The 24,791-nt window shown below is 39.9% G+C and overlaps 1 protein-coding gene across 1 annotated transcript in view; it reads right to left on the reverse strand.

The window, feature by feature from the left end:
* Positions 1 to 19,453: 19,453 nt before the first annotated feature.
* SLC35F2 (solute carrier family 35 member F2) overlaps positions 19,454 to 24,791 on the reverse strand; it is a 63,232-nt gene continuing 57,894 nt past the window's right edge. The window contains exons 6-8 of the mRNA XM_081545342.1: positions 24,400 to 24,452; positions 23,192 to 23,346; positions 19,454 to 20,441 (exon numbers count right to left, since the gene is read on the reverse strand). Coding sequence (XP_081401468.1) covers positions 20,256 to 20,441; positions 23,192 to 23,346; positions 24,400 to 24,452 — 394 coding nt within the window. The 3' untranslated portion in view covers positions 19,454 to 20,255. The remainder of the gene's footprint in view (positions 20,442 to 23,191; positions 23,347 to 24,399; positions 24,453 to 24,791) is intronic.

The raw sequence follows: 24,791 nt of genomic DNA on the forward strand, positions 1-24,791 counted from the left end.
ATAGGAGCACCTCAATACATAAGGCATGCTAACAAGTATGGAAGGGGAAATAAACAGTAACACAATAATAGAGGGGGACATTAATACCCTACTCATGCCTATGGATAGATCAACCAAAGAGAAAATTAGCAAGGAAACGCAAGCTTTAAATAATACAATGGGCTAGTTATACCTAATTGATTTCTAGAGGGCATTTCACCTCAAAACAATGGATTTCACCTTTTCCTCAAGGGCACCATTTCAAGCATCTTTTCTGATCACAGTGTGGTAAGATTAGATATCAACGACAGGAAAAAAGCTATAAAAAACACAAACATATAGAGACTAAACAACATGCTTCTGAATAGCCAACAGATCACGAAAGAAATCAAAAAGGAAATCAAAATATGCATTGAAACAAATGATAATGAAAACATGACAACCCAAAACCTATGGGATTCAGTAAAAGCAATGCTAAGAGGGGAGTTCATAGCACAAGCCTACCTCAAGAAACAAGAGAAACATCAAATAGACAGCCTAATTTTACACCTAAAGCAATTAGAAAAAGAACAAAACAACCCCCACAGTTAGTAGAAGAAAATAAATCATAAAAATCAGAGCAGAAATAAATGAAAAAGAAATGAAGGAAACTATAGAAAGATCAACAAAGCTAAAAGTTGGTTCTTTGAGAAGATAGACAAAATAGACAGACCGTTAGCCAGACTCATCAGTTTAAAAAAGCAAGAAGAATCAAATCAATAATTAGAAATGAAAGTGGAGAAATCACAACAGGCAACACAGAAATACAAAAGATCATAAGAGAATACTGTGAGCAATTACGTGCCTATAGAAAAGACAACTTGGGAGAAATGGACAAATTCTTAGAAAAATATAACCTTCCAAAAATGAACCAGGGAGAAATAGAAAATCTGAACAGATCAATCACAAGCACAGAAATCAAAGCCAGAATCAAAAATCTTCCAACAAGCAAAATCCCAGGACCAGATGGCTTCACAAGTGAATTCTATCAAAATATTAGAGAAGAGCTAACACCTATCCTACTCAAACTCTTCCAGAAAATTGCAGAGGAATGAAAACTCCCAACCTCATTCTATGAGGCCACCATCACCCTGATAACAAAACCAAACAAAGATGCCACACAAAAAGAAAACTACAGGCCAATATCACTGATGAACATAGATGCAAAAACCCTCAACAAAATTCTAGAAAACAGAATCCAACAACATATTAAAAAGATCGTACATCATGACCAAGTGGGCTTTATTCCAGGGATGCAAGGATTCTTCAATATTTGCAAATCAATCAATTTTACCAACCATATTAACAAATTGAAAGACAAAAACCACAAGACTACCTCAATAGATGCAAAGAAAGCCTTTGACAAAATTCAACACCCATTTATGATAAAAATTCTCCAGAAAGCAGGCATAGAAGGAACATACTTCAACATAATAAAAGCCATATATGACAAACGCATAGCAAACATTATCCTCAATGGCAAAAAATTGAAAACATTTCCTCTAAAATCAGGAAAAAGGCAAGGATGTCCACTCTCACAACTACTATTCAACATAATTTTGGAAGTCCTAGCCACAACAGAGAAGAGAAAGAAATAAAATGAATCCAGATTGGAAAAGAAGTGAAACTCTCACTGTTTGCAGATGACATGATTCTCTACATAGAAAACCCTAAAGATACCACCAGAAAATTACTAGAGCAAATCAATGAATATGGTAAAGTTGCAAGATGTAAAATTAGTACACAGAAATCCCTTACATTCCTATACACTAACAATGAAAAAACAGAAAGAGAAATTAAGGAAAAATCCCATTCACCATTGCAATGAAAAGAATAAAATACTTAGGAATAAATTTACCTAAAGAAACAAAAGACCTGTATATAGAAAACTATAAAACACTGATGAAAGAAATCAAAGATGATGCAAATAGATGGGGAAATATACCATGTTCATGAATTGGTATATACTAATGAGTATACTACCCAAAGCAATCTATAGATTCAATGCAATATCTATTAAGCTACCCATGATATTTTTCACAAAACTAGAACAAATAATTTCACAATTTGTATGGAAACAAAAAAAACTTCGAATAGCCAAAGCAGTCTTGAGAAAGAAGAATGGAACTGCAGGAATCAACCTTCCTGACTTCAGACTATACTACAAAGCTACAGTCATCAAGATACTGGCACATCAGGGTTCTGGCACAAAGACAGAAGCATAGATCAGTGGAACAAAATAGAAAGCCCAGAAATAAATCCACACCCTATGGACACCTTATCTTTGACAAAGGAGGCAAAAATATACAATGGAGAAAAGACAATCTCTTTAATAAGTAGTTCTGGGAAAACTCGTCAACCACATCTGAGATAGTTAAATTAAAACACTTTCTAACACCATACACAAAAATAAACTCAAAATGGATTAAAGATCTAAGTGTAAGACCATAAACTATAAAACTGTTAGAGGAAAACATAGGCAGAACATTCTCTAACAGAAATCTCAGCAAGATCTTCTATGACCCACCTCCCAGAGTAATGGAAATAAAAACAAAAATAAACAAATGGAACAAAATTAAACTTAAAAGCTTTTGCACAATGAAGGAAACTATAAGCAAGGTGAAAAGGCAGCCTTCAGAATGGGAGAAAATAATAGCAAACAAAACAACTGATATAGAATAAATCTCCAAAATACACAGGCAGTTCATACAGCTCAATACCAGAAAAAAAAACAACCCAATCAAAAAGGGGGCCAAAGAACTAAACAGACATTTCTCCAAAGAAGACATACAGATGGCTAATAAAAACATGAAAAGATGTTCAATGTTACTTGGTATTAGAGAAATGCAAATCAAAACTACAATGAAGTATCATCTCATGCTGGTCAGAATCGCCACCATCAAAAGTCAACAGACAATAAATGCTGGAGAGGATGTGGAAAAAAGGGAACCCTCTTACACTGTTGGTGGGAATTCAAACTGATACAGCCACTATGGAGAACAGTGTGGAGATTCCTTAAAAAACTGGAAATAGAACTGCCATACAACCCAGCAATCCCACTGCTGGACATACACACTGAGGAAACCAGAATTGAAAGAGACACGTGTACCCCAATGTTCATCACAGCACTGTTTACAATAGCTAAGACATGAAAGCAACCCAGGTGTCCACTGGCAGATGAATGGATAAGGAAGTTGTGGTACATATACACAATGGAATATTACTCAGCTATAAAAGGGAATGCATTTGAATTAGTTCTAATGAGGTGGATGAAACTGGAGCCTATTATACAGAGTGAAGTAAGTCAGAAAGAGAAACACAAATACAATATATTAATGCATGTATTTGGAATTTAGAAAGACGGTAATGACGACACTATATGCAAGACAGCAAAAGAGACACAGATGTAAAGACCAGCCTTTTGGACTCTGTGGGAGAAGGTGAGGGTGGGATGATTTGAGAGAATAGCATTGAAACATGTATATTACCATACGTAAAATAGATGACCAGTGCAAGTTCAATGGATGAAGCAGGGCACCCAAAGCTGGTGTTCTGCAACAACCCAGAGGTAAGGAGGGAGGTGGGTGGGGGGGTCAGGATGAGGGACACACGTGCACCCATGGCTGATTCATATCAATGTATGGCAAAAGTCATCACAATATTGTAAAGTAATTATCCTGCAATTTAAAAAAATTAATTAATTTTTTTTTTAAAAAGCTTACTCCATTTTCCTGGCAGTCCAGTGGTTAGGACTCTGCACTTTTCACTTCTGTGGCCTGGGTTCCATCCCTTATCAGGGAAGTAAGATCCCACAAACTACATGATACTACCAATATTAAATAAATAAAGCCTTAGTCCATGTTTTACATCCGTTCTGTTTCCTCTAGCAAAGGTCATTTTTTGGTCAGTGAATTTTAAGTTTCTTGCTTCATTGCGAAAAAATTTGGAGATGAAGCGATAAGTAAGAAGTGGATTTATTTCAAGAGAAACACACTCCATAGACAACATCTGGGCCATCTCAGAAGGCAAAAGAGAGGTTTGAGATATGCCATAGTTAAATTTTATGGGCTGGGTGATTTCATAAGCTAATGAGTGGGAAGATAATTCCAATTATTTTGGGGAAAGGACAAGGATTTCCAGGAACTGGGCCACCGCCCACTTTTTGACCTTTCATGGTTGACCTCAGAACTCTCATGCTAATGTATTACAATAAGCACATAAAGAGGCTCAAGGTCTATTGGAGTTGAGTTTTCTGCCATTTTGGAAATGGTTAGTTCTAACCAGGTTTTTTCATGCCCTATGCCTCTGACATTCTTTTAAAGGTTGTTCAAGCTCTCTTCCCTCCTGTTTCAATTTCGGTGGTGTTCTTTCAAATGGACTGGACTCCCATTACCTCGATATTTTTGCTTCTGAGTTCACTTTCCCTTGGTGATATGCCCAAAGTGAGGAGCTGTGGCCCAGACTCTTGCTAGTACTATTCCTGGGGCGTTGGGGGAGGAGCTAATTCACTCTTTGTACCTTCACCAGCTGACCCTGACATAATCTCTAGGTTGTTAGAGATGCTACATAAACTCCTCAAAAATCTCCCCTGGAAGATCTTTTTTCTCTCTGTGTTGTAATTGCTCAATCCTAAAGGTGTGATATTGTGATATATAATAAGAAATACATATTCAGTCTTCATCCTTCTTTGCACAAGCTCTTAAAATTCTTGGAATTTCCTGAATGAGAAGACTGATAAAAGAGAAAGGAATATCTTCTGTTATTCATAACAAACCCCTTTTTAGCCATACCTGAGTTTATCTTAGTGAGATGACTCTTGGAGGTTGGGGACTGGTTGTCTGAGGACCAACCAGTGATCAGAAGGTTAGAATATTCAGCCGCATTCTTTGACCTATGGGGGAAGGGGGAGGATATGGAAATTGACTTCACTCACCAATGGCAAATGATTTAGTCACTCATTCCTACATAATGAAGCCTCCCCACATACTGTAACCAAAGTTCAGAGAGCTTTTGGGTTGGAGAACATGTGGAAGTCCTGAGAAGGCCACCTTGAGTAGGCAATGAAATCTCCATGCCTCTTCCTATAAAACCTTGCTTTATGCACCTCTTACATCTGACTGTTCCTGAGTTGTATCCCTGTATAATAAATCAGTAATCTAGAATGTAAACTGTTTTCCTGAGTTTTGTGAGCCATTCAAACAAATTATTGAACCTGAGTAGGCTGTTGCTATTAAGGGAACCCCTATTTTATAGCTGGTCAGTCAAATGCACAAGTGACAATCTGGGGTTTGTGATTGACATCTGAAGGAGCACGAGGGAAGTCTTGTGGGGAGTGAGCCCTTTAGCTTATAGAATCTGATGCTAGTTCTAGGGTAGATAGGATCATAAGTAAAGCATGAGTATGATATTAATACAGTAGTATAGAAAAACTGTGTAGTCTGTTTGTTCTTTTAGGAGATGGGAGAGAGTAGGGAACACAGAGACTCAATATTCTGTCTGCATCATTATTACCTGCTCCTCACCACAGCCAGTCACCTTGCTGACCCTTGAAGTCCTGAACCAGAGCTGCTACATTTCTGTTTTACATTACAAAAGAGCCTTCAATGACCCACTGTGGGCAATGGATCAGGATTTCTGTCCCTTGTCCTACTAGAGCACGCTCTTCTATCCCATGCTGAGCTTTCCTTCCCATTGTTGTCGTTGTTCCATCTCTAAGTCGTGTCTGACTCTTTGCGACCCCAGGGACTGCAGTGCACCAGGCTTCCCTGTCCTTCACTATCTCCCAGAGTTTGCTCAAACTCCTGTCCATTCAGTCAGTGATGTCATCCAACAACCTCATCCACGGTCACCCCCTTCTCCTCTTGCCCCCAATATTTCCCAGCATCAGGGTCTTTTCCAATGAGTCAGCTCTTCACATCAAGTGGCCAAAGTACTGGAGCTTCAGCTTCAGCACCACTCCTTCCAGTGAATATTCAGGGTTGATTTCCTTTAGAATTGACTGGTTTGATCTCCTTGGTGTCTAAGGGACTCTCAACAGTCTTCTCCAGCACCTGGTATGGGAAGAAGTCTTGCTTCCCTTACCAGATTGTAATCACCTTATATTTCCCCAAGGATTTTCTATGGGCTTCCCATGGATTTTGCTCCAGTACTTCGAATTCTAGTGCTTTTCTCTCATTTCTGTGATATGACTATGATTCAGTTATAAAAAGAGCCAACTGTCCTGCTAATCCACTATGTCTAAAGCCAAAAGTAGCTTCTGTTCCTTATCATCACTAAAGTCTCATTTGACCTTTTATTTTTGAAACTTTATATACAATAATTCTGTTTCTTCCATCTACTAGCCATTTGATAACGAGCAAGTTAACTTTCTATAATCTCTGATTTTTTGTCCCATCTCATGCAAGATAACATGCAAAATTTTCTGTGAAATGTCTTGTACAAAGTAAATAGAGAGTAATTTAAAAGCAGCATAGTGTTAGCCCTTGCTGCTTAATGAACTAGCCCAAATCTTAGGGGCTGAAGACAATCTGTTTTTTAAAAATCAACTGAATAAATTTTAAAGATCTCGTTGGCCTTATTCAATGATTCATGATCAGGTAGCGTCCACTCTAGCAGATAGAAAAGAACTGAGGAACTGTGCAAAATGAAAGACTTCTCTATTCAGAAGGAAGCAGGAACAAGGTAGGTATAGTAGGCAAAAATCATATTGGTTATGGTGATGTCACTGCAGGGTTTTATCAGGCAGATTACCCAACTAGTGCTGATCAGGCAACTTCTGATTAAGACTCCGTTTCTGGAAGAGTTGAAACTATAAGTGAAGTCTCTGTTGCTGACACAGAGCTTAATATAAGTGACTCCACTTGGGGCCTCTTTGCTTGTTTTTAACAAAGCATAATCTATTTAGCTCATGATTTTGTCAGTTGGTAATCTGGGCTGGACTCAGCTGAGTTCTTGGAATTGGCTACTGTCAGCTAGAATAAAGGTGTATTGGGAATTAAAGTGCTGGGAATTAAAAAAGCACTGCCAGATCCAACAGCTCTGCAGAACAGCGCAAGTCTATCCTAGAAAACAGAGGGCACATTTTTCTGGGCCAGCAAGTGCGAGAAAGAGAGAAAGGACAGAACACTGGGCCGCATGCTTCTCATCAACCAGCAGGCTACCTCCAGCTTATTCACTTGGCAGCAAGAAAGTTTCTACAGTGAGAGCAGAAGTATGTGTGGTATGGGCACAGTGTTTCTTCTGTTGTATGTGACTGACAAAAGCAAGTTATGAAATCAGTCCAAACTCAAGGGCTAGAAAAGCAGGCTCCACTCCTTGATGGGAAGAACAAAGAAGTCACATCCAAGGTCTTGGACACAGAGAGTAAAGCAATCAGCACCCGTTTTTGCAATCCCCCACCATTGGTTCACACAATCTCTGGAGATTAATTGCCTGAGTTTGAAAGCTGGTTCTGTCACTTAATGGTTGTGTGGCCTTGGACATTACTTGACCTTTCAGTGCCTCGGTTTCCTCATCTATTAAATGAGGGTAATTATAGCACATCATTTTGCTGGCAAAGGTCCATATAATCAAAGCTATGGTTTTTCCAGTATTCATGTACAGAAGTGAGAGTTGGACCATAAAGAAGACTGAACACCAAAGAACTGTTGCTTTTGAATTGTGGGGCTGGAAAAGACTCTTGAGAGACCCTTAGACTGGAAGATCAAACCAGTCAATCCTAAAGGAAATCAACTCTGAATATTCACTGGATATTGAACAATCCTGAATATTTACTGATGCTGAAGCTGAAGCTCCAATACTTTGGCCACCTGATGTGAAAAGCCGACTCATTGGAAAAGACTTTTGTGCTGGGAAAGATTGAGGGTAGGAGGAGAAGGGGCAACAGACGATGAGGTTGTTGGATGACATCACTTACTCAGTGGACATGAGTTTGAGCAAACTCTGGGAAATGGTGAAGGATAGGGAAGCCTGGTGTGCTGCAGTCCATGGGTTGCAAAGAGTCAGACACAATTCAGTGACTGAACAACAATAGCATATATCTCATAAGGATATTGTGAATTAAATCAGTTGATGCTTTTAAAGTGCTTAAAGCAGAGCCTGCCACAGGCCTATATGTACTTTTCTTTTGTTTTGAAGTTTGTCTTCCCCTTGTCTCTCTCTACCGCCTTGCCTATGCTCATCATGTTTCCTCTTGGACAAGAGATCAATCTCTATCATCCTTCTTCCCCTCATTAAAATTCCACCCATCCCTCAGAAGTTCTGCTAAAAAACAGCACCCTCCCTTTTTCCTTTTAAGTGTCTTTACTTCTTGCCCCTTTGCATTCCAACATCACTCTTTAATAGCAGTTGTCACTTTCTGCCTTCTAGGGATTATATGTTTATTCCTCCCCAAACAGTAATGAACTCCTCTATGTTCCAGGCCCAGAATAAAGGGTGATGAACAAGATTTGCAAAGTCCCTGGGCTTATTGGACTACAGAAGAGGCGAGAATTGTATATATGTTTATCTATTCTAGACTATACTTCCTGAAGGTGGGGATGAAGTCACCTTTGTTTCTTCATCTTTCACATACAGTAGTTACTCAAAAGCTGTTAATTGAATCAAAATATATTGAATTGAATTAAATTGAGTCTAATGTTACCAAATTGACATTGTTTAGGTCACTAGTTAGCTCTCTTTTTGGTTGCTTATGCCCAGGAAAGAGCTAGATTGCTTTTAATCCTTCAATAATGTCTTTTCCCAAAACATCTCCACAAGCTTTCCCTATTCAGTCACTGAAATTAAGACAGACATTCTCTTCAAAAGGGTTAGCTTCCAGAGAAAGGGTCACTTGTATCTTTCCATAGAGTCTGTGTGAACAAAGCCACTTATCTTCCCCTGTGCTACTTCCCATAAGATGAAACTTGCATCCACAAATCAGTATTATAATAGACCATGAAGTTAGGCAGAACTCTTAGTCCGAAAATACCCCTGTGCCCTGAATCATGGAGTATTTTTATGGTACTAAGCTTGTACGAGTGGCTTGAGAAGTGGCTTGAGAAGTCACCGTGGTGGAAGATAAAAACAAAGTAAATCACAAAATATTGTATAAAAAAATCCATAATATTCTGATTTTTCCTGTGAGAGCTACTTTTTTAAATGAATTTATTTATTTTAATTAGATTACTTTACAATATTGTAGTGGTTTTTGCCAAACATCGACATGAATCTTAAAAATAGAAATTATCAAATCCTTTGAGAATATTTTTTCTCATTTTTCATGGGTTGGGCTGGGAGGGCCTTATGCACACATATGGTTATGAATTTAATACCCCAAAATGGAGCCAGGCATTGTTATTACTCGTATTTAACAAAACAAAGCAAAAGAAACCCAAAGAAGGCTGGGATTCTGAAGGTGTGGGTTGATCTCTTATCTCCTCATGGACAAAGCTGCTATGGAGAATAAAAATTCCCAGGAGAGTCTGATCAAGGCCTCCGGTAGCTGGAATCTCAAACTAAAGCATCACCCAGAGTACCCTGGGCTAGAGAGTGTTAGTTCTTGCCTAACTGCCATGGAGCAAGAATTAAGCTTGTTTTGAGGGTTGGGAATGAGGCAAGACTGTCAATCCATCTGTTGCATCTGGTATAGGGGTGGAGAGAGAGTGAGAAAGAAATGGCAAGTAGATTGTTCCTTCTACAGAAGGCAGATTTTCAGTTTCACCAAAGGATAGTAAAAGAAATCTAATGCAGTCTTATAAATCTTTAAGAATCTTAGAAGCTTGATGTCTGCAGAGCAACTCGGGGGAATACGGAGCCTCCAGAGGAATACAGTCTTAATCAGATAAATACCCTTTCACCAGTTATTCTTAATGGGGATGTCAGTAACAGGATTCAATTGAACAAAGTCCCATAGGTCTCGTGTTTCTGTGTACCTCCAGTATTTATTTTCCAAAATTTTCATTTCAGCATCGCCATCTAGTGTTCAGTTCTCTGATTTACCAGGTCTCAGGTTATCCATTCAAGCACTGTTCACCTCTTGTTCAGTCTCTCAGTTGTGTCCAACTCTTCCTGACCCCATGGGCTGCAGGCTGCCAGGCTTCCCTGTCCTTCACTATCTCCCAGAGTTTGCTCAAGCTCAAGCTCCATTGAGTCGACGATGCCATCCAACCATCTCATCTTCTGTTGTCCCCTTCTCCTGCCCTGTCTTTCCCGGCATCAGTGTCTTTTCCATGAGTTGGCTCTTCACATCAGGTGGCTAAAGAAGTGAAGCTTTAGCTTCAGCAGCAGTCCTTCCAATGAATACTCAGGGTAGATTTCCTTTAGGATTGACTGCTTTGATCTCCTTGCTGTCCAAGGGTCTCTCAAGAGTCTTCTCCAATGCCACAGTTTGAAAACATCAATTCTTCGGTGCTCAGCCTTCTTTATAGTCCAATTCTCATATCCATACATGACTACTGGAGAAATCACAACTTTGACTATATGGACCTTTGTCGGCAAAGTGATATCTCTCCTTTTTAATAACCTGTCTAGGTTTATCATAGCTTTTCCTCCAAGGAACAAGCATCTTTTAATTTCATGGCTGCGGACACCATCTGCAGTGATTTTGGAGCCCAAGAAAATAAAGTCTGTCACTGTTTCTCCATTGTTTCCCCATCTATTTACCCTGAAGGGATGAGACCAGAAGCCATGATCTTAGTTTTGTGAATGTTGAGTTTTAGGCCAGCTTTTTCACTCTTTCACCTTTATCAAGAGGCCCTTTAGTTCCGCTTTGCTTTCTACCATAAGGGTGGTGTCATCTGCATATCTGAGGTTATTGATATTTCTCCCAGCAATCTTGATTCCAGCTTGAGCTTCATCTAGCCTAGCATTTTGCATGATGTACTATACATATAAGTTAAATAAGCAAGGTGACAATATACAGCCTTGATGTACTCCTTTCCTAATTTGGAACTAGTTCATTGTTCCATGTCCGGTTCTAACTGTTGCTTCTTGACCTGCATACAGGTTTCTCAGGAGGCAAGTAAGGTGTCTGGCATTCCCATCTCTTGAAGAATTTGTTGTGATCCACACAGTCAAAGGCTTTAGTGTAGTCAATGAAGCAGAAGCAGATGTTTTTCTGGAATTTCCTGCTTTTCCTATGATCCAACAGATGTTGGCAATTTGATCTCTGGTTCCTTTGCTTTTTCTAAATACAGATTGAACATCTGGAAGTTCTTGGTTCACATACTGTTGAATCCTAGCTTGAAGGATTTTGAGCTTGACCTTGCTATCATGTGAAATGGGTTCCAGTACGTGGTTGTTTGGACATTCTTTGGCATTGCCCTTCTTTGGAATTGGAATGAAAACTAACCTTTTACAGTTCTGTGGCCACTGCTGAGTTTTCCAAATTTGCTGGCATATTGAGTGCAGCACTTTCACAGCATCATCTTTTAGGATTTGCAATAGCTCAGCTAGAATTCCATCATCTCCACTAGCTTTGTTTGTAATAATGCTTCCTTAGGCCCACTTGACTTCACACTCCAGGATGTCTGGCTCCCATCACGATTATCCAGGTTGTTAAGACTTTTTTTGTACTTCTGTGTGTTCTTGTCACCTCTTCTTAATCTCTTCTGCTTCACCTCTTAGGAAGATCAATATTCTCTACCTTAGAAAGATATCTATGGTATTTTGTTGAATGAAAAAAAAAAGAAAATTTAAACTGTACTATATAACTATGTACTATGTAGTTCCATGGGCTTCCCAGGTGGCTCAGTGGTAAAGAATCCACCTGCAATGCAGGAGATACAGGAAACTTGGGTTCAATCCCTGGAAGATCCCCTGGAGGAGGGCATAGCCACTCTCTCCAGTATTCTTGCCTGGAGAATCCCATAGACTGAGGAGCCTGGTGGGCTACAGTCCAATGGGTTGCAAAGAGTCAGACACAACTGAACAACTATACATGCATTCATGGATGCATGCATGTGTGCAAACTTTAATCATATATCCATATACATAAAAATTTAGAAAAATATTCTTCAAATTATTGATGATATCTCTAGTTGGTAGGATGTAGGGCAATTTTTTGTGATTCCCTTATTCTTATCTTTACTTTATCAGTTTTCATAACAGTAATGAATCATTTGTGTTAATAAAAGGAAAACTTATTTTAAAAGACCAAATGAGGGGACTTCCATGGCAGTCCAGTGATTAAGAATCCACCTTCCAATGCAAGGACTCAAGGCTTGATCCCTGGTCAGCAAACTAAGATCCCACATGCTACAGGGCTACTGAGCCCACACTCTCCAGAGCCCACGTGCTGCACCAAAGAGCCCACACTCCACAAAGATCCCGCATGCTGCAACTAAGTCCTGATTCAGCCAAGTAAATAAAAGAAATAGTCTCCTTTAAAAAAAGAAAAAAGACCAAATAAGCCCACAGGATGGAAATCCACCCAAAAAAGATTATTTTCTAGAGTTAAATAAATTCAGCAGAAATTTATTGAACATTAGCTACATACAGGGCATGCTTTTGATCTTAAAGTACACCTCTAAAATCAGATAATGTCTTCTACCTTTTAGTAAGTATTTACTATGTGTTAGGCACCATGCTGAGTCCTTAGCATTCTAAATCTTAATCTTGAAGATGAAACTACTGAGGCAAGAATGCTGAGGCTCAGAGAAATTAAGTAACTTACCCAAAGTCACAAAGAATATATGAGATTCAAATCCAAGTGTTTCTCCAAAACCTGAATACTGAACCACTGCACAATCCCCTTCCAAATTTCTAAGGAATTCCCCCACGTTATCCAAAAGGGAGGTTTTTTTTTTTGTTTGTTTTTTTAATGCTTACTAAGTGTCAGGCATCAGGTTTGGTTTTGTTTTGTTTTAAATGCTTACTAAATGTCAGGCACCATTGTGTAATCTTCATGGGAATCTATGAAGTATATATTTCTTAGAGTACAACCACATTGTAAGTAAACAAAAGCCCATCTTTATATAACTCTACCTTAGGTCTCAGAGATAATGAAACACGACAAAGTCCTGAGCACTTGCTATATGCCAGGACTTGTTCTAAGAGCTTAAGCTGTGTTGACCAGTTTAACAATCCCCTGAGATAATAGGCATGATTATCCTTCTCATTTCGCAATTGAAGAAAAGGCTCAAAGATGTGAAATAACTTGCCCAAGATTTAAGCCAGTAAATAAAAGAGCTAGGATATGAACACAGGTCTGACTAACTCCAAAGCCCAGACATTTCCCTCAGTCTGATGTCTCTCTCCACTCAGGGTAGTGATCAACACTTATTTCAAATAAATAATTTAAAGACGAGCTGCCATCATCCCTATTTTACAGAAGAGGATCAGAGCTCAGAGACCTGAACAGAATAATTGTCAATGGTTACTCAGCTGGTTGATAAGAATAGAATCCAGGATGTCTGACACTCAGCCCCCTTGTACGCCTATTCCACTTGACCCCTGGAAGAAAGTGTATGCTAATATACTAACTGGTTTTCTATTGCTGTGTAACAAACTACCTCAAACTTACTGACTTAAAACAACACAAGTTTACTGTTATATGGTTCTGGAAATGGTCCTCACTGAACTAAAATTAAGATATGGGCAGGGCTGTGTTCCTTTGTGGAGTCTCTAGTTTTCTTGGTCTTTTCCACTTTCTAGAGGCTACCCACCTTCCTTGTTTCATGGCATCCCTGCTATCTTAAAAGTCAGCCATGGCTAGTCAAGCCTTTTTCATAGTGCACCGATCTGATTCTGCTTTCATTGCCACATCTCCTTCTCTGACTCTCCTGCCTCCTTTCACTTATAAGGACCCTGTGATTACCTGGACCCACCCAATTACCCAAAATATTCTCTCCATCTCAAGATCCTTAACTCAATCACATACACAAAGTTTCCTTTACTATGTAAGGTCACATATTCTCCGGCTCCAAGGATCAGGACTTAGACATCTTTGGGAGGCCATATATCCATATACTGATCCTTAGGATTTTTACTTATTTAAAATTATAATTAAAAAAAATTTATGCCTATATTATATTATAGGCATATATTATATGATATTATATATATTATATTATATAATATAATCAGCATCAATTATGTTATATTATATTTATGCCTATGTTTTCATTAAATCAATAATGAGTCCTTGAAGGAGGTTGCTCTTTGAAGTGTCAAGTTCTCCTCTCACAAACAGCAGACCGATATTTCCTTATTGCTTGGCAGGACACCTCTAACCTTGTAGGAGAACTCTAAGATTGGAAGGTCCTATCCCATAATCACACTTCTGGACTGTATGTTGTTTACCACCATACCAGAGCTCACAGGGAGCTGTCCACGTGTTATGCAAAACACAGTTAAATGAGGTATGTCCGTACACTTAATCCGACAACTGGACTAAGAAAATGAACTTTTACAGGAATGCCTCTAGATATGTGTCAGGGGTAAGGGTATACTTCCTTACACTGCTGCAATCAATCTTATCAACAACTGCAATTTCTGAAAAAATATTAATAAGATGGGGGTAGGATGGGGAGACGAGGGGGCAGGGGAATACCTAGGAGTTGGTGACGGTGATGATGGTGGTGACAGTGGTGTGTGTGTCTGCGCCTTCACGTAAAGGTGCATGCACTGGACTGTGAATTGTGTGTGAAAATGAAAGTGTTAGTTGTTCAGTCAGGTCCGACTCTTGGCAACCCTATGGACTGTAGCCTGCCAGGATCCTCTGTCCATGGAATTCTCCAGGCAAGAATACTGGAGTGGTTTGCCATGCCCTTCTCCAGGGTATTTTCCTGACCCAGGGATCAAACCCCGGTCTACTGCACTGCAGGCAGATGCACTGAATTAGCAGGCTTTCATCAAGAAGGCAATGGCAGCCCACTCCAGTACTCTTGCCCGGAAAAATCCCATGGACAGAGGAGCCTGGTAGTCTGCAGTCCATGGAGTCGTGAAGAGTCAGACACGACTGAGCGACTTCACTTTCACTTTTCACTTTCATGCATTGGAGAAGGAAATGGCAACCCAGTCCAGTGTTCTTGCCTGGAGAATCCCGGGGGCGGGGGAGCATGGTGGGCTGCCGTCTATGGGGTTGCACAGAGTCGGACACGACTGAAGCGACTTAGCAGCAGCAGCAGCAGCAGCATCAAGACCAAGGTGGGGATAAAGTCCACAAGGCCAAAGTCAGAATATGAATCTGCAAGAATGTGAAACACTCAGGCAAAAATGGAAAAGCACCATCAACAACAGAAAGAAAGCAACTTCTGAGGTCATGGAAAGTGGGACTCCAGGATCCTATTACTAGCACTGCAAATCCTCTACATCTCACTTGGTGTGTAGAGTCCGGCCTCCTCACTGGGCAAGCTGTGGACAATAGCTGATTGAATGATGATTATAGGGGTAACATCTGCATGCTTGTTATGGTAGTTGGAATGAATAATTATTCAAATGGCCTATGTTTTTTATTGGTATCATTTCTCTTCCCAATTTTCTTTTCTAAAGTGTCTGCACTTTAAAATTGCTAAAAAAGGGCAACATTTAAACCAAGAATAAAGTGCATGAAGAAACTTTGGGACAAAAGATTCTACAGGTAAAATTTTTCTATCCTAAAGAGGCTTTATTCCTCTGATATACCACATATATATTGCCAGATTTTTCAAAACACTCTTTATAAAAATACTATTGAAGAACTGCATGTTTAGCATTACCCAATTTCCTCATAAATCTCTTGCCTTTTAATAAGCTAAGTGGCTATCTGCTGAATTTCTCTGATTTATCGGTCTCTTTTGAGGGCTGAAGATGTGTCCAGATACTAAGTGACTAAATATGGATGAAAATGGTACATCACCATAATAATGACAGAAAAAAGAATCGTGACTAAGCATACAGAAGACCTCACAGAAATGCATGTTGACAGCTTCTTAAAAGGGCAGCTCCAGAGCCACATAGAAAACTGTACCATCAAGCTAGATTTTAGAGGAAAATCTTCCTGGTCCTCCCATTTGAGGTGCATTCACATTCACTGGCTCAGCAGTTCCACAGGGACCACACACAGCCCCCTCAGAATTCACTGTTGCAAGTAGTAGGAATTTCAGTGAAACTGAAAGGAATCTTAGATTCTTTCACTTTAGCCACCAAACTATGTGACTCATAAAGGATATTTCAACTTTTCTGAGATGTGCATTCTTCAACTGTTAATCAATGGCAATCCTTGCTGAGGACAGTCATCAAGATCCTCTCTTTTAAAACACTTTAACAGAACATGATGATGGCGCTACAAAAGATTGTTTAATGTCACAGGTCTTTTTTCTAATTGTTAAAGCGCCACCTGTTGGAAATACTGATACTACATTCTAACACTTATATCAGAAAGGTAAGAAATGTTAAGTGCTCATCCACAAAAGGGGCTTCCCATGTGGCTCAGTGGGTAAAGAATCTGCCTGCAGGAGAGCAGGAGACCCGGGTTTGAAACCTGGGTTGGGAAGATCCCCTGGAGGTCATGGCAACCCACTCCAGTATTCTTGCCTGGAGAATCCCACAGACAGAGGAGCCTGGCGGGCTACAGTCCATTGGGTTGCAAAGAGTTAGACATGACTGAAGTGACTGAGCCAGCACATCCAAAAAAGAGAACTTAGATTCAAAAGGCAAATAATGGAAATGGTATCAGCAAAGCACTCTCTTCTGACAGTGTTACCACAGTCCAATCGCACAATTTATTACCTCTATACAACATTAGGGAAAGATCTAGAAACTCTATTATAGTATCCAGCAGGATTTTTTTTAATGACATGAATATCTACAAAAAAATATAGGAAAATCAATATTGCTTTAATAGACTGAGAAAGAATTTATAGAAAGTTCTCAACTTAAGAATGTGTTGTGTTTTAAAAGCTTGTGTGTAAGCCAGATATTTGAAAACACATCTTCCATGAAAGTGGCATTTTGTAGGCTAGTTAAACTGACAGTCTTCACAACTTACTTAAACCAGGATGCACAGTCTTGTGTGTGTGTGAAGTCGCTTCAATCGTGTCCGACTCTTTGCGACCCCATGGACTGTAGACCGCCAGACTCCTCTGTCCATGGAATTCTCCAGAATACTGGAGTGGGTTGCCATGCCCTCCTCCAGGGGATCTTCCCAACCTAGGGATCGAACCTGTGTCTCCTGAGGCTCCTGTACTGCAGGCGATTCTTTACTGCTGAGCCACCGGAGAAGCCCCTGCTTATATGCACAGCCTTACAGTATTATTATTTAGTTTCTGAATGTCATTCATAGCATTGCTTCTTTGGAACCGTGAAATCTGAATTTTAATTTGAGATGCCTAGACTGGAACTCCTCTGCCCCTTTCCGAAGGAAGCAAGCAAGGAGGAACACCAGGATTAAGGGCAATAGGTAAAAAAAAGAGCAGTGTAGGATAATTTACTCCCTACAGACATCAAGAGCCTCTTGATAAGGGTGAAAGAGGAGAGTGAAAAAGCTGGCTTAAAACTCAATACTCAAAAAACTAAGATCATGTCATCCAGACCCATCACTTCATGGCGAATAGATGGGGAAAAAGTGAAAACAGTGGCAGATTTTATTTTCTTGGGCTCCAAAATCACTATGGATGGTGACTGCAGTCATGAAATTAAAAGACGCTTGCTCCTTGGAAGAAAAGCTATGACAAATGTAGACAGCGCATTAAAATACAGAGATACCACTTTGCTGACAAAGGTCCATATAGTCAAAGCTGTGGTTTTCCAGTAATTGTGTACGGATGTGAGAGTTGGACCATAAAGAAGGCTAAGTGCCAAAGAACTGATGCTTTCGAATTATGATGCTGGAAAAGATTCCTGTCCCTTGGACTGCAAGGAGATCAAACCAGTCAATCCTAAAGGAAATCAACTCTGAATACTCATTAGAAAGACTGATGCTGAAGCTGAAGCTCCAATACTTTGGCCACCTGATGTGAAGAACTGACTCTTTAGAAAAGATGGGAAAGATTGAGGGCAGGAGAAGAAGATGTCAACCTCGAATGAGATGGTTGGGTGGTATCACCGACTCAGTGGACATGAGTTTGAGCAAACTTCAGGAGATATGGAAGGACTGGGAAGCCTGGTGTGCTGCAGTCCACGGGGTCACACAAAGAGTTGGACGCAACTTAGCAACTGAACAACAGACATGTATCTGCATAAAAGGCCTTACTTTAGATCAGACTCTCCTTAAATGTTCTGAACTGGGACCAAAGACAAAGTTCATTAATCTCACTTCACTCAAGAAGTGATCAAAGGACTAGAAAGAGGATAAAAAGCTGTTGACATGGAAGAGCTCAACCTGTGAAAAGGGACAAGTAAATGACAAGCACTTGTATTCAATAAGTGTTATAAGGAAGATGTGAATAAGCAAGGCCCCTTGGAATGTGAAGCAGGGGGAGACACAGCCTAGACAGCCTAAAAAAGGCTTTATAGTAGCTCAGATTCATTTGAGCTCAGACTCAGAAGACATGTGGGATACTGTCGCCTGAGATTCTCTGCCTGTCTGTCTGCTTACGTGCTCAGTCGTGTCCAGCTGTTTGCGACCCTATGGTCTGTAGCCTGCCACGCTCCTCCATCCATGGGGTTTTCCAGGTAAGAATACTGGAGTGGGTTGCCATTTCCTACTCCAGGGGATCTTCCCAACCCAGGGATGGAACCCAAGTCTCCTTAATCTCCTGTGTAGCATGTGGATTCTTTACCGCTTGAGCCATTGGGGCTATTTCACGACTATTCCTATAGATACAGGTTTATTGTTAATCAAGGTATTTTAAGAAATAATCAGTGTATTAATCAAACTGGAAGTCTTCTCCAAAGAGTCAAACATTTTAACATAACCTTTTTCCACTCACTGCTGCTGCTGCTTCTGGTGCTAAGTCGCTTCAGTCGTGTCCAACTCTGTGCGACCCCATAGACGGCAGCCCACAAGGCTCCGCTGTCCCTGGGATTCTCCAGGCAAGAACACTGGAGTGGGTTGCCATTTCCTTCTCCAATGCATGAAAGTGAAAAGTGAAAGTGAAGTCGCTCAGTCGTGTCCAACTTAGTGACCCCATGGACTGCAGCCTACCAGGCTCCTCCGTCCATGGGATTTTCCAGGCAAGAGTACTGGAGTGGGGTGCCATTGCGTTCTCCATTTCCACTCACTGACAGTTGCTAATGGTAAAGAGTGAAAACCAAACATCAGTTTTAACTGGCTACAGGAAATGAAAGATTATTTCACTTAAAAATGTTTTCTTAAAAAATTCATCAAGGTAGTTCAAAAGTTTTAAATGTTTATCTCAGCAAATAATTTGGGAGCTTGCTCTGATTTCCCCTGCATTCTGACATAGCCCCAAATAGATAAGGTTGCCCCACCTTGAGACATGATTCTAACAAGTTGTATATGAGGAAATCTTGAATATATTGTCATTTAAAATCCACAAGGGGAATTAGGTAATCAAAGAAACCACACAATAAATATATTTCCATGAAATCAAAATCTTTTAATAAAACAAATTTACCCTCAGTTTCATTATTATATTTTTCACCCCCAAAAGTTCACATACAGAGTTTTTACAAAGTGGTATACTGGCAGTTGATATCATAATGATGCTGCATATTAACACTCTGTATTGAAGAGGTATCATAACAATCTCATGGCACATTATTTGCTAAGAAGTAGCATAGTAACAATTGGGAGAAGGTTCCTAGGTTTACTGTACTCCACTTGACGGCTTCTATGGTAGGCACAGTTGCATCTCAGGATTTCTCAAGCGCTGCCCCACCCATTTTCCCTTTCCTAAACGGCCACAAGGCTTGTGGACAATAATTGGCTCAGCAAGACAAAACTCAGAGGCCTCCCAATGAGAACACCTACTCCCAAGCCACCCTGGGCTGCCCCTCCTCCTCCTACCCAGCCCAGCCTGGGCAGCCTGAGTCTGGCTCCCACCCAAGGATCTGCCTGATCCTGCTTTCCCACCTGTGCTTCTAACACCCCAGGGTGCTCCCCATACCCTGTCTCCCTGACACTAACAGGTATCGGGCCCGAAACATACAGAAACACAATCCTAGCCTCGGCTTCTGCTCTACTTTGGCATTTCCACTTTTGATACGTGATTTTCATATTCCTTTTAAAATCCAACTGGATCAAACACAATGCTACAGAGTGTTCACTCTGATAACTTTTCAAGCGTCCCAAAGCAGTGGGCTCTGCTTTATCCAGGTGACAGCTACCAGCTTCCCAGGAAGCCTCAGGTGGACGTGTACGCCTTCTTCTCCAGCTACAAGACTGCAGAGTGGGTCTCCTGCAGGTTCTCCTCGAGCTTCAGCCCCAGGTTGTCGATTCCAATGCTGGAGGCTGGCGGTACACTGCTTTCAGCCGGCTCTGCCGTGCGCGTCGGGGTGGAGCAGTACAGGACGAACCCTACCATGATGACGGTGAAGGATAGGATGTAGAGTCCTGAAAACTAGGAGGAGAGGAGAGGCTATGGATTGTGCCCTCTCACATACACGTCTTTGCTGCTGCCTTCTGTCCGCTGAGCTTGGAGAGTTACCTTCTCATAACCTTTTTATCTGAAAGTTGTCCAAGGAGATACTAAGGATCAAAATGGCCCCAAGTATGTGTACTGGTGAATGTGTGATCTCTGCCAACACCACCCAGCACATCAGTCAACTGGGTAAAAAATCTTAGATCTCTAGGAAATGGACTCTTGCCTTTCTCTGCAATAATCCAGCTACACCCCACCTCACAACTAGTCCCACTTACTTAGTGGAGAGACTAAAAGGAAAGACCCCGATTTAGACCCTAGACACAACATATAACAACGGCATGAAACAATAAGAAAACAGAATGGGTTAGAGAAGGAAAAGAGAAATAAAATGAAGGAGAAGAAAAAGTGAGACACATTCCCAAGGGTAGAAGGAGAAGCAAAATAGGTTTTGAAATGAGTATTACACAGATTGCTGGTCACCTCCAGCTGTGGGCTTCTACAGGTCACCATTGGTTTCAACATGTTAATGTTTCATAGATGCTCAATTACTTCTTGACCTTAAACTTTTAGAACCCTGGAATAGCCAGAGCCCTCCCCAAAGCTGGAAGGCCTCCAATGGATTCAGTGATGATGCAAAGCCAGTGATAATTTCAAGCAGAGAAGGAGCCAAACTAATTTCCTCCATAGGTTTCATTCTTGGATCCAGTCTCAGCACAGCACCCAGCACATAGCTAGTAATGAATAAATGTTTTCTCTTGGGAATTGGGGGAAGTGATTCAGAGAAGATTAAGGGGGAATTAAAAGCTATTAAGAGTACCCTAAACTTTTGAAGTCGGTATCATAAAAGTCAATTGTGCTCTCCCATAGAATGTTCGTTTTTAACTGTGAGGCAATCTAAGTAACTTATTCAAAACATGTTCTGCTTGATTTGAAGGTTTTAAATATTTATAAGAAAAAAGGTCTTGTTCCTCTTAAGAAGTATTAGTTGCCCAGTCGTGTCTGACTCTTTGCAACCCCATGGACTGTAGCCCACCAGGCTCCTCTGTCCATGGAATTCTCTAGGCAAGAATACTGGAGTGGGTAGCCATTCCCTTCTCTAGAGGATCTTCCTGATCCAGGGATCGAACCCAGGTCTCCCGCATTGCAGGCAGATTCTTTACCATCTGAGCCACTAGGTGATTAAATGGAGGCACCTTTATTAGAAGAGAGAGACTCTGAGGGAGTGAGATAATAAGTCTCCTGAATTAAAGGCTCTTACTTTTGTTTAATTCTACCCTTTGTGTCTGGATCTATACAGGAAGTTTCTGTGGTTACTCTGTTTGGTGAGTATTTACTAAAGATCAATCCAGGGGGGTGGAGTCTGACACCAATGAAGGTAGAAATTGTTAACAACTTTTTCAACTGTTTCAAAATATCAGAGCCCAAGTTATCTTAGATGCTACACTTTTTAAAATTGGTGATATATTGAGCTATGATTCTTTACTTAAAATTTTCTTTTAAAATCCTAGGTATCTTCTTTATGTTCTGCATGATTTCCAATCTCTGTAATTTACTCTGAAGATCACAGCAGACCTCCTCTTTCCTTTACAGGTCTTGAAATAGCCTTTGACCAAAAAGAATAAAATCTGATACAAGTTAAAAGTGAGCTGCTAGACATGCAGGGACAAAGAAACACAAAGCAAAAGAACTGCAAAGGAATTTATCATTTGCATGTTCCATTTTGAAAACAACACAGTGTAAATCATATGGTCAAAAAAATGACACACAAAAAGGCTTTTTCTCATTAAAGTTAATAGCAATTAAAGAGCAAATATCTTCATTTAGGGAGCTTATAACAGGTAGCGACAAGTGTATTTTCACTTTGAAGCTTTTATTTCTTTAAGCTTACTTCCTCCTTGGACATTATTTTACTTATGAGGGAAAAGTAAATGTTAAACTACTAATGCTATCTCAATAGGTTTAGTTTTAAAAAAAAGCACAGGTGAGCTGGGCCACAAGTTATGCTTCAGAGCTTTCAAGCTTTCTCTGGTAGCCATCACCTGGCCTTGAACTGCAGAATAAAATTACCATGGTCCTCTAGTGGTGGCCATGTGAAATGCAGTTAACAGCTGCATGGAACGGCTAACACACTTGAATGGCTTGCTTTGTACCCCTTAATGATTGTTATCACAGGAAAAAACCTAAGCCTATCAAGATCACTATTCTCATTCACTCTGACATCTGTCACTTTTTAATGATGCCACCGAAGAGCTATAAATACTTCTCCAGGCTTAGTTCGTGAATACCATAACCAGCAGGTTTTTTGCAAAGATAACAGCTAGTTCCTATGACATAATCTTGAAAAGCAAAAATGGTTTATGCTTCTTAAGCAGAAATTTCTGGGAACACACTGAACTAGGCACTTGGAGTTCATGGTCAATTCCTGGGAATAGTGTCAGCTATTTCCACCCAGATCTAAAACTTAATAAGGATAAAGAAATACAGTTGCTATACCCAGCTAAAAGTAACATTATCAAGCAACAGCTGACATTCTATTTGTTCAAATGATTGTAATAGCAGACAGGTCAACAAGCTTTATACTATGGAAAGATAGATTTCTAAGGCAGTAAGAAATTTTTGCTAAGGAGGTGAGAAGGTTTTATTTGGGGATCTAAAATTTTAAAGAAACCCACTACTTATTTTACACCAAAGAAGTGTTCTTATTTGAACAAGATCTATTTGCTCACCTTATAGCCAAACAGAAAGAGTCCAAAGAAAAGACTGTAGAGGTCAGCTGTCAGGATGCCCAGGTTGACAGAAGTAGCACTGGTGACTTTTATCACCAGTGGCATGAAGCTGTACAGGCAAAACATACAGAGGGCAAAGGCTACAAACAGCAGGGCTGTGGGGGAAAAAATGGGATATCTGATGTTAAAGGAAGAAATCAAAAGATAAAGGATAAAGCTTGCCTGACGTAAAATTCCCTGATCCTTTAACATACTGTCCGCAAAGTCCCTCATTAACAGTAAGCATTACAAATGAGACGCACAAAGTTCTCATTTGATGTAGATGAAGAACTTAAAAAACCCAACAGAGTTAGATGATCAAGGCCAGAGAACGTTGCTTATGGTGTAAGTTAACAGCTCTTTTCACTCCATGCTATCCACACCTGCCCAGAGAGACGCCAATGATAAAAGGCATCATGGTTGGACATGATTTGTGTGGTTGAATTCAGAATAAAGTATTTTTAGGGCATCAAAGACAGTTGTTAGGGTCTTATCTTTTGTTCATCCCATAAGAGAGCTAGTCATGTGGGTGCTGACTACTTAGTATCTCTGCTTCACAACCACGCCTACAACTTCACTCAACACACACACAGGACACACACAGGAAATCTAAGTTATTTACTTGAATGAAATCATCCAAGCATGGTAAATGAATTTCAATTCAATGACGCTCGTGCACTACTTTTTTCCATCCATAAGGTTCAAATCTTTCCTGACTGTCCCACTACTACTTTCTTCAGTTGTTTATCTGTGAAGATGCTTAAGACTATCAGGTGAGCGAAGCAATGCAAGGCGGTAGTGACTACACACCATCAGATTATTTAAGTTAATACTTCACTAATTATATCAAGCAGGCAATCTTTATAAGAAGTCTGAGGACACGAAATACAGATCTAGTTGAAATCTACTGTGACCAAAGGTCAGTCTTATTCAGAATTCCTAGTAAAGAAAGGTTATTCTTGAAGGTAAAGATTAAGGATTAACTTTTACAGTGGTTCATTTACAAGTTGTCAGCGAAAACTGGACATAAACCGCTATAGTTTTCTGTATACTAAATTACTCTAATTTTGTATAAAAATGCCTAAATAGTACTATTAAAATATTTATTTCTTGGTGTGTGTCAGTGGAAAGACTAAAAATAATTATTATATATATATATATATACATACCAATTTTCCAGTCCCAGTGAATGCTGGCAATATCCTTATATTCCACAATCAATCTGTGATTAAAACAAGAGGTCACAGAGAGATCTTTATTTAAATTTTCACTGTTTTATAAACAAGTAAGTTGCTTTAAGCTTTAAGTACTTCATTTTAAGTGCTTCAGCTTTTAAGGTGATAAATTATGTTGACTTTTGGTTTTGTTAGAATATTAAAAAAAAAAAACTATCTTTAATTAAAACAACAAAGAATAAAACTCAAAGGAGTCCATAAACACATGTTTGACACCCTTAGAAGCACTGTTTAGTGGTAGTCAGCTACAGGAGGGAGACATGACATGAATAAGAAGTTAATATTTTCCAGGAATAACTGAAAAAGAAGGTCTTCACTGGTAATAT

Source organism: Giraffa tippelskirchi, chromosome 11 (assembly GCF_054371585.1).
Source record: "Giraffa tippelskirchi isolate mGirTip1 chromosome 11, T2T-mGirTip1v1.2.pri, whole genome shotgun sequence".
Lineage (NCBI taxonomy): Eukaryota > Metazoa > Chordata > Mammalia > Artiodactyla > Giraffidae > Giraffa > Giraffa tippelskirchi.